The sequence below is a fragment of the Muscardinus avellanarius genome, assembly GCF_963383645.1.
Source record: "Muscardinus avellanarius genome assembly, chromosome: 6".
NCBI lineage: Eukaryota > Metazoa > Chordata > Mammalia > Rodentia > Gliridae > Muscardinus > Muscardinus avellanarius.
In genome coordinates this window covers 42373599-42391265 of record NC_137791.1, presented here as the reverse complement: position 1 = coordinate 42391265, position 17667 = coordinate 42373599, and the positions used below count along the sequence as shown (strand labels likewise).

The 17667-nt window shown below is 41.5% G+C and overlaps 1 protein-coding gene across 1 annotated transcript in view; it reads left to right on the top strand.

The window, feature by feature from the left end:
• Positions 1-17667, top strand: part of EGF (epidermal growth factor) — a gene marked incomplete at both ends in the record, with an annotated part of 99223 nt that overhangs the window by 30184 nt on the left and 51372 nt on the right. The window contains 5 exons of the mRNA XM_080697171.1: positions 6665-6769; positions 7961-8184; positions 11071-11238; positions 11954-12103; positions 15471-15590. Coding sequence (XP_080553297.1) covers positions 6665-6769; positions 7961-8184; positions 11071-11238; positions 11954-12103; positions 15471-15590 — 767 coding nt within the window. The remainder of the gene's footprint in view (positions 1-6664; positions 6770-7960; positions 8185-11070; positions 11239-11953; positions 12104-15470; positions 15591-17667) is intronic.

Below are 17667 nucleotides of genomic sequence, written 5' to 3'. Positions count from 1 at the left end.
GAAAATATTGTATATCCAAAGACAATGTAAACAGAGTTAAAAGTTACTAATAGAATTGGATAAAATATTTCCAAATGCTATATCTGAAGGTATATTAATATTCTAACTAGAAATCCTAAAAATTAACAACAATAAAGGCAAGCAATACAACTTAGAGATAGGTAAAAGACTAACATAAATAATGAATCTCCACAGATAACCAATCTTAGTTGTCTGTTGGATGGAAACTCTTGTTTCTCTGGTTCTGGTGAGTGTTACCTATTTCTTCTTTGTAGTTAATCTCTTTGAGTATTTTCTCTAGCGCTGGTTTTGAAGACATAAATTCCTTCAGTTTCTGTTTGTCATGGAAGCTTCTTATTACTCCATCTAATTTGATAGAAAGTTTTGCTGGATAGGAAATTTTTGGCTGGAAGTTGTTTTCTTTCAGAGTTTGGAATATGTTACTCCAAGCCCTTCTGGCTCTCATGACTTGGTTTGGGAAGTCTGGAGTGATTCTAATTGGTTTGCCTCTGAATGTCAGTTGGCCCTTTGCTTTTGTTGCCTTTAAGATTCTCTGCTTGGCTTCCACATTGGTCATTTTGACAATTATATGGCGTGGGGATCCTCTTCTCCGATCCTGTCTAAAGGGAGTTCTATAAGTTTCCTGGATCTGTGTATCAACCTCTTGCTCTATATTTGGAAAATTTTCTGCTATTACTTCCTTGAAGAGATTGTTGATCTCTTTGGTATCACTTTCTTTTCCCTCCTCTATTCCAATTATTCTTAGGTTAGCTCTCGTAAGATGGGCCCATATTTCTTCAATGTCAGATTCCTGCTGTTGGATATTTTTTTCTAGATTAGAAACTATGCATTCATTTTTGGATTGCTCATCTTCTAAGAGCGAGATTCTGTTCTCCATGTGGTCTAATCGGTTGTTTGTGCTTTGAATTGAGGCCTTTACTTCATTAATTGCATCCTTTATCTCTTTTTGGCTCTCTCTGAGTTCTTTTCGAAGCACCTCTATTATTTCTACAGTTATTTTCCTGATTTGATCTTCTAGAAATCTCTGATTTTCTGTTTTATCAGGTTCTGATGTTGTGGGGTTGTGCACATTCATTACTCCAATGTTATTCCTCTTTCCCATGATTTCGGAGGTTTGTGCCTTCTCTGGGTTCTTCCCTTGGGTCACTATGGCTTCACTTAAGGTGCTCTGGATCTCGAGTCTGTATTATCTCAGACCCCACTACTCCTTTACTGGGTTGTATCACAGAGTCTCCGACCCAGGGAGTCGATAGAGGCTGCTTTAAACTATGGGGGGTGCCAGGTTGCACGTTCTCCTATGGTGTGATATCTCTGCCACCACCACTCCCTCACTGGGTCAAGTCCCAGGAGGCACAATACTGCGATTTCTCCTCTGTGGCCCGCAATTTGACTCACTGTTCTTGAGTACGCAGATGTAGCTGTACTGGACTCGGTGATTTCACTGCAGCTGCCGCTGCCGGTGGCAATATGGCGCCTCTGCCACGCCCTCGGTCATGAGGCTGGCGTATTTTTTCTTCTCTGGTTTTGATTTCCGCTCTGAATCCCTGCAGCTTGTGCTGAGCTCAGCCACTGGGAGCTTTAAATGCTGTCTGCGCCGAAAGATCCCGCCTGGCTGTTCCGCAGCGGCTCACCTGGCTTGCTGTAGCCGTCCGTTGAGTTCGCCGCTGCCGCCGGCAGTATGGCGCTGCTGCCGTGTCCTCGGGCGCGTGTGTCTCCTCTGTGGCCCTGAGCTCTGTTCTCAGTCCGCTTTCTCTCTGGAGCTTGGTGGTTTTTTTTTGTTTTTCTGGTGATGGTGTTTTCTGGCTATGAAAGGCGCTCTTTTTGTGGTAATGGAGATTGGTTGTTAGCGGGACTCTTAAGCCCCGCTTTTCTCGGTCGCCATCTTCCCGGAAGTCAAGCTTTCTTTTTTTAAATTTTTTATTGGTGTATTGTAGTCACATATCTTAATGGAGTCCCAAAGAGGTAAGTTTTCTTACTTCTAACTTAATGATTAAGGAAATTGAGAGTTAAAGAGATAAAAATAACGTTCCAAAGGTCAAACAGTTTATAAGTAATAGATCTGGAGTTGGAAGTCAAAGATGACCGTTTCCACGATTTATGCTCTTAATAATCATAGAGATGAACCTCAGTGAAGCCAGGGAGGAAGGGTAGGGAAGGAAGAAGGCTGAGGTTCATTAATGGAAAAGCTACATGCAACTATGTGATGTGAATATAACATTGTCAACCTGAACACTCAGTATCAGGAGAGAGGGAAAAGGAGAAGGCGAGGGGAGAGGGCAACAAGTACTGTGTGAATATATGCCATTGTCAACATGATCCACATTATGATGTGAGACTATAGTGCACCAATAAAAAATAAAATAAATAATTGAATCAATAAAAATAAAATAAAACAACTGAAAAAAATAATCATAGAGATAGGCTGGCAGTGAAGCTCAGTCATAGAGCGCGAGCTTCGTGTGCACAATGCCCTGAGTTTAATCCACAGCACAATAAAATAATCATAGAGATGTTCTGCCTCCTCCAATCAGTTGATTTAAAATGTGTGTCACCCAGAAACATCTAACAAATTACAGTCAGTTGTAAAAATTATGAAAATCATAATAATAGCCTCCTCTGCATCGAATGTCCTTAAAAAGCCATTTTAAATGTCAGCTATGCATAATAACAGAGCTCATACCTAGTTGTTCTCAGAGGAGTAAACATTTATCAGGACGGCAGGTGTCAACTGCTCTCCTACCCTCTAAGGCTTCAGGTTTTCTCAGACTTCCTCACACTTGCAAGCCACCTCTAATTTTGACAGCGTTTGATTAATAGCACCATGGTTTCCACTGCAGAGGCAATGCCTTCGGGAGATAGGAACCGCGTGTGATGAGTTGGACTTCAGATTCCCTGGTTCATTGACCTCAGTGATAATAAGTCTTTCCTAAGTCCGCTCCCCTCCAGAGGCAGCTGCGAAAAGGAAACCTTTAATTTGTCGGCAAATGAGAGGTTTATAGTTTGAAACCCTTGATATTGGCTAGAAATTGGATTTAAATAACTGAGATTCCAATCTCATGATAATAGATTACATGGTAACTCTTAGCTAATTAAGAGCCAAAGAGGGATGTTGAGATCTATATTGGATAAGGAAAAGACAGTTTCAAATTAACTTCCAAGGCCTAGGAAGGAAGTGAATCGATAACTCCACTGCCAGTGCTATTATTTAGTATTGAGGCCTCTTGATTCCAAAAGTCAATTGCCCTATAGAAGAGAATCAAGAAGGTAACAGTACAAGCTACCTACTTACTCACTCTTTTTTTTGTTGTTTTGGTTTTGGTACTGGGGATTGAACCTAGGAGGTTCTAGCTCTGAGCTACACCCCCAGCCCTATTTTATTTCTATTTTGAGACAGAGTCTTGCTAAGTTGTTGAGACTGACCTTGAACCTGAGATCCTCCTGTCTCAGCCTCCCAAGTACTGGGATTTCAGGTGTGTATCGATATGTCTGGCTTTACTCATTCTTTAAGGTACCAAAAACCACCGTAAGATAAAAATTATTCTTTGGTTTTTTTCCTCTTTCTTTCTTTCTTTCTTTTCTTTTCTTTCTTTCTTTCTTTCTTTCTTTCTTTCTTCTTTCTTTCTTTCTTTCTTTCTTTCTTTCTTTCTTTCTTTCTTTCTTTCTTTCTTTCTTTCTTTCTTTCTCGGGAATCGAACCCAGGGGCATTCTACCTCTGAGCTATATCCCCAGCTCTGTTTTTTATTCTTTATTTTGAAATAGAGTCTAAGTTGTGATGAGCCTCACTAAGTACCTGAGGCTGCCTGTGAACCTGCAATCTTCCTGTCTCAACCTTCCAAGTACTGGGATTACAAGCATGTGCTACGACGCCAGCTTCTTTGGGGGTTCTTTATGGACAACTCTTACTATGGAAATAGGTGGACTTTCCTCTTGGACAATTCCAGTGGTTAGAAAGAGAAGGATGTTCTACCCCAATAAGGAACATGCTTGTGCTCCAGGGAACCCAGATGTCTCAGTGTCTCAGTGGTCTTCATTCTCTCGTTCTCTTTACCAGAGTCTGAGCTTGTTGTGTGGGCAAACCAAATAGAAATGTGCTATTAGGTGAACACCTTGGGAAATTCAGTTGTCTTTACCTTGCACCTGTTCCAAACAGTCAGAGGTTACAAATGATGTAGAAATTAGACCAGAGCTAGCAGACAGTTTTAACTCTCCTGGTCACAAGCCAAATGTGGCCTCACAATTCTGTCCTCCCACCAAAGGAAGAGAAGAACACAGAGACAGCTGTATCTGAGTGAGGGCAGAATTTGACATGTTGAGTTCAAAATATCTTCCACACAGCTGTTTCCTTCGTATGGGCACTTCTGGGAATAAAATTATCTTTAAAAAATGGGGCTGAAGCTTAAATAAATGGTTTAGCCACTGCCCTGAGTTGGTAGTTTGCAAAGCACTCCTGACCCCGTGTTGATCTGAGCCATTCGTGCCCTTTTCTCTTTCTAGCTTATAGCCTATTCCTCCCACAGTGATAAAAGCAACTTGAGTAAGCTGCGTGGAGAAGGTCTCTGCAGTTCACGGGGCAGGGACTTGTGAGTGTCCCGCTCTGTGTTGCAGGCGGGCCCGCTTCATGCAGACTTTGCCACTGAAAGTGGACCACCTGCCTTTCTCAGATGTTTGTTGAGTGGTGGTTATATTTTCAAAATTTCCCTAGAGAAACAGGGTAAGCAGGCAGCACATGTGGGGAGGGCCCCTTCCTGCCCACTCTGGGCCTGTGTCCAGCCTCCCGCCTGGTCCTCTCCATATGAAAGCCACAAACAAAGCTTTGTAAAGTGAAGTGGCCGCCCCACACGCTTGGTCTCCAGGGCTTTGTGTGTGCGTGTTCCTCCACTGAGGGTGCTCTCTCCCTCCATGCCCTCCTTTGTCTGCCTGTCTTCTTCCCACCCTAGCCTCCATTACCTCTAGAGCTCCTCTAGCTCCCCCTGTGGCTGTCCATGGCTCTCACCATCCTTGGGTCCACTTTTCTACATCCTTGTTCTCAGTGCACATCTTCTCTTGCTCTGATAATCCCTCCTTCCCTCCTCCTCCTCCTGCCCACTTTGTTCCCTTCTGCTCCACTCTCTGCTCCTTCGTCCTCTGTTCTGTTGAACTATTAGCTTTACAAAAGGAACCCCTGTGCTAACATATTTTTTGAGAATGCTGACATTAAAAAAAAAAAAACACTTTGGCATCTGGCAGGGTAGAAAATTCTTTCTACTTTTTCTATTTGCAAACTTATCTTCAAGCAACTATTTACTGAGCAATTACTATGTGCCTGAGATTGCCCTAAGCATTTAAGATACATAATAATAAAAAAACTGGTCTCTGTCCTTATAAACAACAATAAATAGCAAAATGGAACAATTATAACAATATACTATAATAAAATGATGTAAATGTGGTTGCTCTCAAATATCTTCTTGCACTTTCACCTTCTCACTCACAGGAAGCACTTTCTGGCTTCCCTTTGGCGTGTTTGAATTGCCAGCATCGCTCCTTGTCAGCTTTGGAGCCATTGTTATAAGTACAATGAGGGTCCCTTGAACACAGTCACTGCCACGCCCATCTGGAGCCGGCCAATCCCATAACAAGATGTGACCAAGTGACTAACGGGCAGGAAGTGGAGATAGTGGAGATGTGCTCTCCAGGCAGGACAAAATGGAAACGTCCAAGAAAGCATAATATTTCACACGACAGAAAATGGTGCACAATTTAAAACATCTTCATTATTTATTTCTGGAATTTTATTTGGCATTTCCAGATCCAATGGTAACTGAAACCAGGATGTGGAACCATGGGTAAGGGGGACTACTGCACTTCCATCGGTCTTAGAATCCTGGAGGAACTTTAAGCAGCATAGTTGCTCCCTCCTGTCCTCCCCCTTCCCACGGCTGTGACAATACCCTTGCTTCTGCCTTCCATTCAGTTTAGCAGGAAGTTGGGGGCTGCCAACAGAAAGAGATGGGGGTATTTATGCTTCTTCTGGGCCACTGACAGAGTTCCCCTTACCTTAACCTGGCACTGTGTATTTTAATTGCCTGGAACCAAGAGTGGGATACTAATTAACTGTTTGAAAAAAAAAAAAACAGAATTTGAGCCAGGCGTGGTGGCGCATGTTTGTAATCCCAGCATTCAGAAGGCTGAGACTGGAGGATCATGGTTCACAGACAGCCTCAGCTACTCAGTGAGGCCCTCCACAACTTAGTGAGACCCTGTTTCAAAATAAAGAATAAAAAATAGGGCAGGGGGTATAGCTCGGAAATCAATGCCCCTGGGTTCCATCCCCAGACCCGCAAAAAAAAAAAAAAAAAAAAAAAAAAAGAAAAGAAATAAAAAGGACAGAGTGCCCCTGGGTTCAACCCCCAGTACTTCAAAACAAACCACAAAACAATATAATTTATGAGTTTGTTGGTGCTGTGTGTGTGTGTGTGTGTGTGTGTGTGTGTGTGTGTGTATGAGAGAAAGAGAGAGAGAGAGAGAGAGAGAGAGAGAGAGAGAGAGAGATTGAGAGAAAGATGGTTTGAATGTCAGTCTTTGCATACAAGGATAAGAAAAAGGAATATTTTTTGTTTGAAAAGTAAAGTTGATATAACAAACTATATTATATGCATTTTAGGAAATCTCTCATTGAAGGGAGTGATTTAAATGGAAAACATCGCCAAATAATCATTAAGAAAAACCTATCTCAACCACGAGGAATTGCTGTTCACCCAATAGCCAAGTAGGTATTTGAGAAAATAAGACATCTTTCTGCTGAAGTCACATGACTGTTCAGGTCGGCTAATGCCAGTGTCCAAAATTTGTCTTTAGACTTGGGTGTTCAGTGGAATCAGAAGCCAAGAAAATAGATGAAATTTATTCAAATCTTCAAAAAGTAGTATGCCTTTTGATTTTTTAATTTTAATTCTATTTTGAAGAGAATTTTAATTTTCATTCTTTTTGAAGAAAAGTGGTCTGTAATACATTAGCCAATTCGACTTAAGCCTCCTTAATCTACTTTCTGTAAAAATCTACATTATTGTTTATTGAACATAAAATATTTGAATTTTTTGATTTATGAATTTTACTTAGAAAAACCATAAAATAACTTCAAATGATAGTTCATTTCTAGATTTAGACAATAAGAAATATAAAGTACAGAAGATTAAATGATTCTATGTTGTTAATTATGCATTAGTATCATATTTTGGTTTGGGAGTTAGAGAATTAAAGAGAATAAGGAATTCCTTCCTTGTGAAAAAGAATGGCAAAAACTGACCCCGTTTTATTTATGATGGAAACTTCACAATGGTCCATGGGAGATAATGCATTTTTAGTAACTGATAATTGATTTAGAGCCAGGCAAATGATTTTTATCATTTTATCTCGCTGTTTTTACAGCGAGAATGTAACCATCTCTACAAGGACCAATAAATAAACATGGAGCCATATTGACTTCAAAAATACATGCGCAGCACCTGATTTATGGAACTTAAAATTAGCTGAGCAAACACAGTGCAGTGTATAAAACTAGATACCAGACTGTATGCTCTTCCCTCTATGTTTTAGTTTTACATATGCATAACAGAACAGGCTGGAAAGATTTGTGGCATTTTGCAGGTAATTTAAGAGTATTACTCAAGCACACTTTCAATTAGTAATATATTTTTAAACGGATTTCTTTTTAATCTAACATCCTGAGCCTTACTCCAACATTTCTTTTCCAAGATGCTTTATGTACACAAGATAATTGTTTTGCTTTTAAAAAGTATTTGTTCGGCATGCAGTGTTCTATTTCTTCCTTCTGTGTTCCATGGCCCACGAGGGCACCATGCTGGTGTATCCTGAAGTCGTTTGTATTAATATTCTCAGTTATGGGTGAATGGAAGAATTTTTCATGCAGATCTTGTTTGCTGTGCTCTCTTGATTAAAGGAAATTATTCTGGACTGATATGGGGGCTAATCCACGGATTGAAAGTTCTTCCCTTCAAGGTTCTGGCCGACTGGTTATCGCCAGCTCTGATCTCATTGAGCCCAGTGGAATCACAATCGACTACTTCACAGACACCTTGTACTGGTGTGATGCCAAGCGGTCTGTGATCGAAATGGCCAATCTGGATGGCTCCAATCGCCGAAGACTTGCCCAGAACGATGTAGGTGAGACTTTGGGTGGGTGATTTTATCTTGACTAAGTGTTGAGTGTTCAGTATACATTGTACACACACACACACACACACACACACACACACACACACACACACACACTCACACAGTGAGAAAGGAAAAGAGACAGATGGACTTCTCCAGGGAATTATGAGCTGCAAGGATTATCTTAGCATTGGAATATTGGAGAAAAGTAGTATGGTACAATCATTTCTCTTTTCCAAGATTTCACAAAATCAGAATAAAAATATCAGATTTTCAGAATTTCCTTAGGAATAAGACATTGTTTCAGCTGTAATCTTTCTTATTTTAGAAAATTAATCCTTCCTTCCTTCCTGGCATTGGAGGCTGAACTCCAGGGGCATTCTACCTCTGAGCTACACCCCCTACCACTATTCTATTTTTTTTTTGAAACAGAACTTTGCTAAGTTACCTAGGGCCTTGATAAGTTGCTGAGGCTGGCCTTAAATCTGTGATCCTCCTGTCTCAACCTCCAGCACTTGGATTACATGTGCCACCATGCCCAGCTAAAATTATAGCTTTGACGTAAAGAGTAGAGGAGGATTTGAAAACTTCTAACCAGAGTGGAAAAACATTATATTCTAGACCAAAAAGCACAGCAGACATATTGTGAGTAATTTGAATTGGTACTGTGATCTATCACTAACCCAACTTCCCACCGAAGATCATTATCAAATTTTTTTATCTATATAAAGCCAGGCGTAGTGGCGCACAGTTGTAATCCCAGTACTTGGGAGGCTGAGACAGGAGGATCCAGGTTCGCAACCAGCCCCAGCTACTTAGTGAGGCCCTCTGCAACTTAGTGAGACCCTGTTTCAAAATAAATAAAAAATATGGCTGGGGGTGTAGCTCAGAGGTAGAATGTCCCAGGGCTCAGTCTTCAGTAACGTGCGCATGCACACACGTTCTCTACGTAACTGCTCTTACCGTTACGGTGCTATCTACTGGTACTCATGCGATGGCTTCTCAACTGCTAGTTCAGGACTTTTAATGTAAAGAGTGAATAAATTCATTCTTTACTTTTTTTAAAAATGCAATTAATTGTGGCTCTTTGATAAACAAAAATAAGGAGATTATGTCTGCTGTGGGTGCTTGTTGAAACACCGCTAATTCTAATATATGCTTCAACCAGGACAAACCTCGAGAACGCTGTGCCACTGAAATAAGCCAGACCCCAAAAGACAAATACTCTACTTTCCCACTTAAAAAGTATCTGGAATAGTCAAATTCATACTGGTCCCAGAAGAATGGTATTTGCAAGGGACTGGAGGAGAAGGAGAGGGGGGCTGTTCAATGAGTTTTGAGTTTCACTTTTACAAGATGAAAAAGTTATGGAGATTGGTCGCACAGCAATGTATGAATATACTTAATACTAATGAACTGTACACTTAGAAATGGTTAAGTGGTAAATTTTGTGTCATACATTTTTTACCACAACAAAAAAACCCATGGCTATGCAAACAGACAGACAGACAAACAAACAAACAAACAAACAAACAAACAAACAGAAAATCCCTTGCTGTATTTATGGATTTAATGTGGGGCAAGGGCTAGAGATTGAAATGAATGTTAATGATCCCAGGCACTGTCACCAGGAGAGATCATTTGAGTGTTTGGCCAGTAGAGGGAAGCATTCACTCTAATTCTGAAAATCCATTGCTCATTTGCAAAAAGACTGACCTGGAGAATGTGGGTAGACAAAAATCAAACATCCAGACTTGGGGCTCTTTAGCTTGAGTGTCTAACTATGTGCAATAGTTTGTGACAATATTTCCCTGCTTATTAAGCACTTGCACACCTTATCAAAATAGTCTTGGTGGCCAGGGGGTTGCTTGGTTGAGGGGGCTGAGGAAGAAGCCCATTAAGGGTCAACAGGAGCCATGAATGTGTAGACAGCAGAAAATACATAATTCTGGGTTTGCTTTTTTTTTGCCATACTAGGGGTGGTGCCCAGGGGCATTCTACCTCCAAGTTACACCCCAGCCCTATTTTTTATTCTTTATTTTGAAACAGGGTCTCACTGAGTTGTGAGGGCCTCACTAAGTAGCTGAGGCTGTCTGCGAGCCATGATCTCAGCCTCTCAAATGCTGAAATTACAAGTGTATGCCACCACACTGGCTACATAACTCTTTAAAAAAAGAAAATAAAGGCAGTAGACAAAAGCTAGATGAGTGAGGAGAGGAAATTAAGACCAAGGAGAGGATATTAATAGACCGAGGGGTGACGAGAACAGATATACAGGAAACAGGGGTAACTGTTGCTGGAACAAGGCTCTAAGGCAGGAAGGATGACATTCCGGGAGTCACAGAACTGAGTAGATAAGAGGAGAGAGAGGAGAGCGCGTGGGGCTAATGCAGGGAAATACGTTGGTGGTGATGGGAATTGAGAGAACTTGTTCAGTGACTTCAACTTTTTAGAAATACAGCAACCTGTGAGTTTGGCTTGCTGCTTACTACAGCCATTCATAATACAAGAACCTAAGCAGACAGCAGCAAAACAAAACCAAAATCAAAACAAAACTACACAAAACCTACCACTTACCCGAGTTCAGCCTGTGAGTGATGGTGGGTGTACTACGAATAGAACGTTCCTGCTTCGGCCCCTCCTTCTTGATGCCCACATTCTCACACTCTGCTAGTGCCAGGACCTCATGCCACCATGCTCCCCTTCTAAGATGAGGGTCCCTCACCACAGGGGCTCTCCTCAGTGCAGGCAGAGGTCAGCGGCCGCACCTCGCCAGGCAGCTGTGTAAAGAACAGATCCTGTGCGGGAATCAGGCAGGTGTCAAGCTGTGTCTCCTAGTGTGTGTTCACTGCAGAGACAGTGAAGGTGGACTTAACGAATCCGAATTGCTTCCAGGTTACCCATTTGCTGTGGCTGTGTTTGAGGATCACGTGTGGTTCTCGGATTGGGCTATGCCATCGGTAATAAGGGTGAACAAGAGGACTGGCAAAAACAGGGTACGTCTCCGCGGCAGCATGCTGAAGCCCTCCTCACTGGTTGTGGCTCATCCATTGGCAAAACCAGGTATACCGGAGATGTTCCGCAGTCTTTCCTTGGCTGGAGTCTGTAACTCTTCTTATCGATAGACCACAGTGCGGGTGGAGGGAATTTTGCAGTCTGTGCTCATCTGCGTAGATGTGTAGATGTTAAGGTTTTTTTTTTTTTTTTTAAGATTTAGACTTCACTCAAATTAAGACAGTTTAGTAATTTAGGTTTATCCCTCTCTCCCTTGTTTGGTAATGTTGGTAATTTGGGCTTTAACCCACCAACCTCGTCTTTTCTTTCCCTGAACAGCTTTTACTTACTTGCTAGATTTCAGACATCCTCAGGTGAAAGCCAGCAAAGACAGACAATTTCGATGCTTGTAGTGGAAGCTTCTTCCCACACGTGGGCTTTCCCCTGACCTGTCAATGAGTGAGTGATGCCCAGGAATAATCAAATAGAGGCATCCAGTGTCTACAGTAGCTCTTCTTTCTCAATTGCCTTGTATCAGAGTGACTAGATTTTGGGTCAGGAAGTAGGACTCACATCTGCTCAGTAAATCGTCATAAGCAGAAGTGATAGCCTTCTGACTGAGAATGGAATCCGTGCTCCTGGGGGGGGGGGCTCTTCTGGAATAGCTCTTGACACATCTTCTCTACAGATACCTTGAGCTTCTCTCCCCCAAAGCTGCTGACTGTGATTTGCAACGATAGCATCTTTTGGAAACCATCTGTGACTCGCCTCTTTTCCCCACTAGGCGCAGATCCCTGCTTACATCAAAATGGAGGCTGCGAACATATTTGCCAAGAGAGGTTTGGAACTGCTCAGTGCATATGTCGTGAAGGTTTTATGAAAGCCTCGGATGGGAAAATGTGTCTGGCTCTGAAAGGTCATCAGATACTGGCTGGTAACAGAGTAGATCGTGTAGCTAAATTCTTACCTGGGCTCAGGAATATAGCTGAACTCTTTCTCTCTGCTTTTACAGATTTTTAAGATTTTGTATTATTAAAACTCCCCTGTTTTTAGGAGTCCTGAGTGTATTTGTGTTTTCTTTCCTGAGATAAGCTTCTCAAACTCAGTTGACTGAATTATAGACTAAATTCAGTTGACTTATAATAGTAGTAAGATGGTGGAAGGGGTTGGGGAAGGCGTTGGAGAGGGGAAAACAAGGGCTTGAGGAATGACACAGTTCAAATAGCATTATGTTCATATGTGAAGGTACCTCTGCTGGTCTCACTAGCATGCACAAGGAGGGAGTGGGCAGTGGGTAGAAGTAGAAGGAAATACACCAAGTGCTGTGTGCACATGTAAAGCTATTGCTTTAATTACAGTACTCCAAGTATTTTACAAAGTCTTAAGCCACACACCCCAACTTCTCCACTTACAGTGGAGTTGACCCAAGTTTAGAAATAAATGCCAGTATTCTATCACCTCTCAAAAATGCTTAGAGACATTTTGTTTAGAAGTTTTATGTCCTCAATTTTAGAGGTAGTAATATGCATTTTTCCTCCCACATGACAAGTCTAATAGGAAAAGCAAAGTCTTTTGTAAATAACTGTGGACTATCATATAACTGTGAGAAATTCAACCTGAAAAAGCTTTGGCCCAATTTTTAAAAAACTAAATATAACTTTGAGGAAGAGGAAGGCAGAGTAGAGTGAAACCAGTAGTAAGAACTTGGCTTCTTCAGGGTGTGGCCTGAGAATCTTCAGATAACTTTCTACCAAAATATCCCATACGTGGTGGCGCACACTTGTAATCCCAGCGTTTGGGAGGCTGAGACAGGAGGATCGCACAGGTTCTAAGCCAGTCTCAGTAACTTAGTGAGACCCTATTTCTAAATAAAATATAAAATAGGTCTGGGAGTATAGCCTGGAGGTAGAAAGCCCCTGGCTTCCACCCCCAGTACCACCAAAAAAAAAAAAGGATTATATTAATTTTATTAAAATGTTGTGAAGAATTTATATGCATTTTGCAGGCATGGTATATAAATATAAGTTAAGTGACAGATTGACAATAAATAAATGAATTCATCAATCCATGGACCCAAGCTGGATATTTTGGATTTTCAGACTATTCTATTAATTTGTTCCCTGAGGGCAACAGTTTCATACCTCTTACTCTTAGGACCCCTTTACACTCTTAAAAAATACTGAGAATCCCAAAGAGTTTTTGTTTATATAGATTAAAACTATCAATATTGATATTAAAATTAAAACAGAATTTAAAATCTTTATTAAATGTATAACAATAAATCCATTATCTATTAATATATTTTATAATAACAATTGAGTATGTTTTCCAAAGCATAAAATATATAGTGATCATAGTGGCATTGTTTTATAGTTATATCTTTAAGTTGTGGCTAAAGAGAGGACAGCTGGATGCTCCTATCTCTTTCTGTATAAAATCTGTAATATATATTGTTTTGGTTGAAGACCATGAGGAGAAGCTGGCCCCACAGAGTTGGACATAAAGTTGGGGAAGGGAATGATTGTGGGTTGTGTGTATGTGTGTGGTACTGGAGATTGAACCCAGGGGTGTTCCACTTCTGAATTACACCCTCAGCTCTTTGTATGTATGTATGTATATATGTATTTTTTTGTGGTACTGTTTTTTTCTTTTAACAGGGTCTCGATAAATTGCCAAGGGGCTCACTAAGTTTCTGAAGCTGGCCTTGAGCCTGTGATCTTCCTGCCTCACCTCCCAAGTACTAGGATTGCAGGCCATTCTTCCTGGCAAAGGGGAGTGTGTGTGTGTGTGTGTGTGTGTGTGTGTGTGTGTGTGGTACTGGGGATGGGACCCAGGGGCATTCTATCTCCGAGCTACACCCCCACCCCTATTTTTTTATTCTTTATCCTTGAAACAGAGTCTCACTGAGTTGCAAAGGGCCTCACTAAGTAGTAGCTGAAACTGTCCACGAACCGTGATCCTCCTGGCTCAGCCTCCCCAAATGCTGGGATTACAAGCGTGTGCCACCACATCTGGCTTCTTTATTTTTTGAAACAGAGTCTCACTGAGTTGCAAAGGGCCTCACTAGGTAGTAGCTGAGCTGCCCACAAACTGAGATCCTCTTGTCTTAGCCTCCCAAATGCTGGGATTACAAGTGTGCACCACCACGCTCGGCTTAGGGAAATGTTTTTTAAAGAACCTTTTGAAATGCCTTTTTTGAGTATTATTCTTTTAATACTGTACCAGAACTGAACAGAGAGTAGCTTTTAAAATGTGTTGCAGTGTGGAATTCGATGACAACAACAAATACTGCCAATTGTTTTCCTTGAAGCGACAGGCTTACTGTATTAGCTTTTGAGAAAATGCTCCCAAATACCCAGGTCTCCATAGCACAGTTTGCCTGTCAGTCATCTTTTCAAATACAAAATCATGTTCGTTAAAGAAGCTAATTTTGGCTCTCAACAAAGACAAGTAATGTGTTTTCTCCTCAGTTTACCATCATAATTTCAGTAGGCATTGGAGGCATTTTGTGTGTATTTCCAATTATCTATCTTATCTATCTATCATCTATCTATCTATCTATCTATCTATCTATCTATCTATCTATCTATCTATTGCAGTACTAGGGATTGATCCCAGGGTCATTCTACCTCTGAGCTATACCCTCAGCCCTATTTTTTATTCTTTTATTTTGAAACAGGGTCTCACTAAGTTTCAGAGGGTCTCACTAAGTAGCTGAGGTTGGCTGTGAACCTGAGTTTTCACCTCCTGGGCCCTGTACAGAGGACCCTGGGGTTCTGTGGAGCACAATTAAGACAGCTGCTGATTTAGAGAAGCTGTCTTTGAGGGTGGATAAATTCCTACCTGCATTCAATTATGACTGTTTTATGTACTTCCACATTTTAGTGTCTGGGTAAAATAAGCATACAATAAGCCCAAAGGAAGAAGTGTGTATGGAAGGCCAGTTTGGGAGATCAGCTCACTAATATGTCCGTACTATGTGACTGTGACTATGAACTGAGTGTGTTCGTGAGGATTTTGGTATTTCACTCTTGTTGGTTTTCACCAGTACCTACTAGAGCCCCATCTTTCTTTCCCTCTGGCTTCCTATTCCCCAAACCACCAAGGCATGAATAAAACTGGAATGGGGTGAGAGAGTGGGTGCAGTGTACTAAGCCTCTAAACCCTGACGTTTCCCTGAAAGCCTTTTATGGTAAAAATGACCTGAATTCAAAACCAACAGATAGCCATAAATAGAAATTAAATAAAAATTTGCTTGGGACAGAAAATCTAAGTTAACCGCATCTCCTGGTCTTTGACAGGTGGTGAAGCTAATCTAAGTACCCAGGTAACACCAGCGGATGCCTTGCCTAGGCCCAGAGCATCAGAAGATAACGCTGCAGACTCCCAGCAGGTGCTGGTGGCTGAACTCATGGTGTCAGGTATGGATAGTGAGTTCTGACAGTGTCCACTGTACCGATGCGAAACTCCAACTCATCTCCCTAACTAAATGCTGGCTGAGTCTACACAAAGCTGATGGATGAGCCCAGCCCTGGACTCAAGGCCTCCTATTCTGAAGGGTGCATCCAGATCCACATTAGAATAATGTAAACTGTAGGTTTTGAGAGGGCTCACTGTCTTCTGAGGAACCTGGACACAAAGGTAAAAATTGAGACAGACAGACTTATGTGTAAGCTCATTTACACATCAACTTCTGGATATTTGGTCCATGAAAAGTGATAACCATTGTTAAGCAAATGTAAGTTGGATAAGCAGTCAGGATTCTTCCCAGGATGCACATTTATCACCAGGATGCCAGCGGATTCGTTCCCTGCCTAACAGCTGTGGGCACCTGCATCTTGTGTGCTCTGACTTCACTCTTGAAGCCAGTGGTTTCCCATCGAGTCCCAGCAGTTCTGCAAACCCCAGGCTTTCTTTAGGCCTTGCCTTCCAATCAGAGAAGGCACCTTGACTTTGAAACATTTTAAGTTGCTAAGTACCATTTTATTTTAACTATGGCTAAAAAAAAAAAAAAAGTTAAAACATTTCACATTGAGATATTTAAGGTAGTTCTTCCCTGACTTTGTGATCTATCCCTGTATAGATAACACAGAACTCTGGGGACCTCATGCCCTACACCTAATCAATGTACTTTTTAAAATGTGTATGTGCGGGGGTACTGGGGACTGAATCCAGGGGCATTCTGCTTTCAAGTTACACCCCCAGCCTTTTTTGGGGGGGTCTTACTAGGTTGCTGAGAGTCTCACCAAGTTGCTGAAGTGATCTTTCAAGCTGCAATCCTCCTGTCTCAGCTTCCCAAGTACTGGGATTATAGGTGTGCCACTATGCCCAGCTATCAGTATGGTTTTTGATAAGATAAAAAGAGGTGAATTTTTAGTAATAATTATAATAGCTAACATTTACATGCAGCTTCAGAATTTACCATGTACTTTAAATATATTTTCTATTTTGATTCTTACTGCAATCCTTTATTTTACAGATGCAAAAACTGAGACTAAGATATATTAATTTACGCCGGGCGTGGTGGCGCATGCTTGTAATCCCCGTGCTTGGGAGGTGGAGACAGGAGGATCGCGCAGGTTCAAAGCCAGCTGTGCTGGCTTAAGAGACCCTTTTTCCAAAAATAAAAATAGGTCTGGGAGTGTAGCTAGGAGGAAGAAGGGCTTCCAGGAACCCCAGTACCACCCCCCCCCCAACAAAAAGATATATTAATTAGTGACTTTACCAAAGGTTTTTGAAAATTGTGACCAAATAATTAATCCTTGCTAAGATAAATACTGGAAAAATTTGTCAGGAAGTTGATTAGGAATGTTTTTCATTTAGCAATATACTGGGCACATATGATTTTATTCGTGTGTGTGTGTGTGTGTGTGTGTGTGTGTGTGTGTGTGGTACTGGGGATTGAACCCAGGGGCATTCTACCTCCAAGCTACACACTGATTCCTATTTTTTTTGAAACAGGGTCTCACTAAGTTGCAGAGGGCCTCACTCAGTAGCTGAGGCTGGCTGTGAACTTGAATCCTCCTGTCTCAGCCTCCCAGGTACTAGGATTACAAGAGTGCACCACCACGCCCAGCAGCACAGGTGATATTAAGTGCTGGCGACAGTAAGATGAGCTAAATACAGTCCTAGTCCACAAGGCCATAGCCTGATGTGGGACAAACAATATGATAGAAAAAAATACTATCAATCAATATTAGCAGGACCAAGACCTTTTCAAAGTCACCAGGAGTCCCTAGAGATTCATAGAACATATGACTAATGTTTGAGGGATTCATAGACTAATGCCAGATGGTAACAGGCATCTGATGCAGTTGGGATGGTTATAACCTGGCCAGAGATATATGAATGTATAAATAATAGTCTATTTGGCCTCATATCTGGAGACAATGCTCTGCCTGGTCCAGAAGAGATGACTTACTTGATTGTCGGGGAGGAAAAGACCTCATCTCTCCATACCTGGAATGTGTTCTTTTTGTCTTAGCTTGTGAAGTTTTA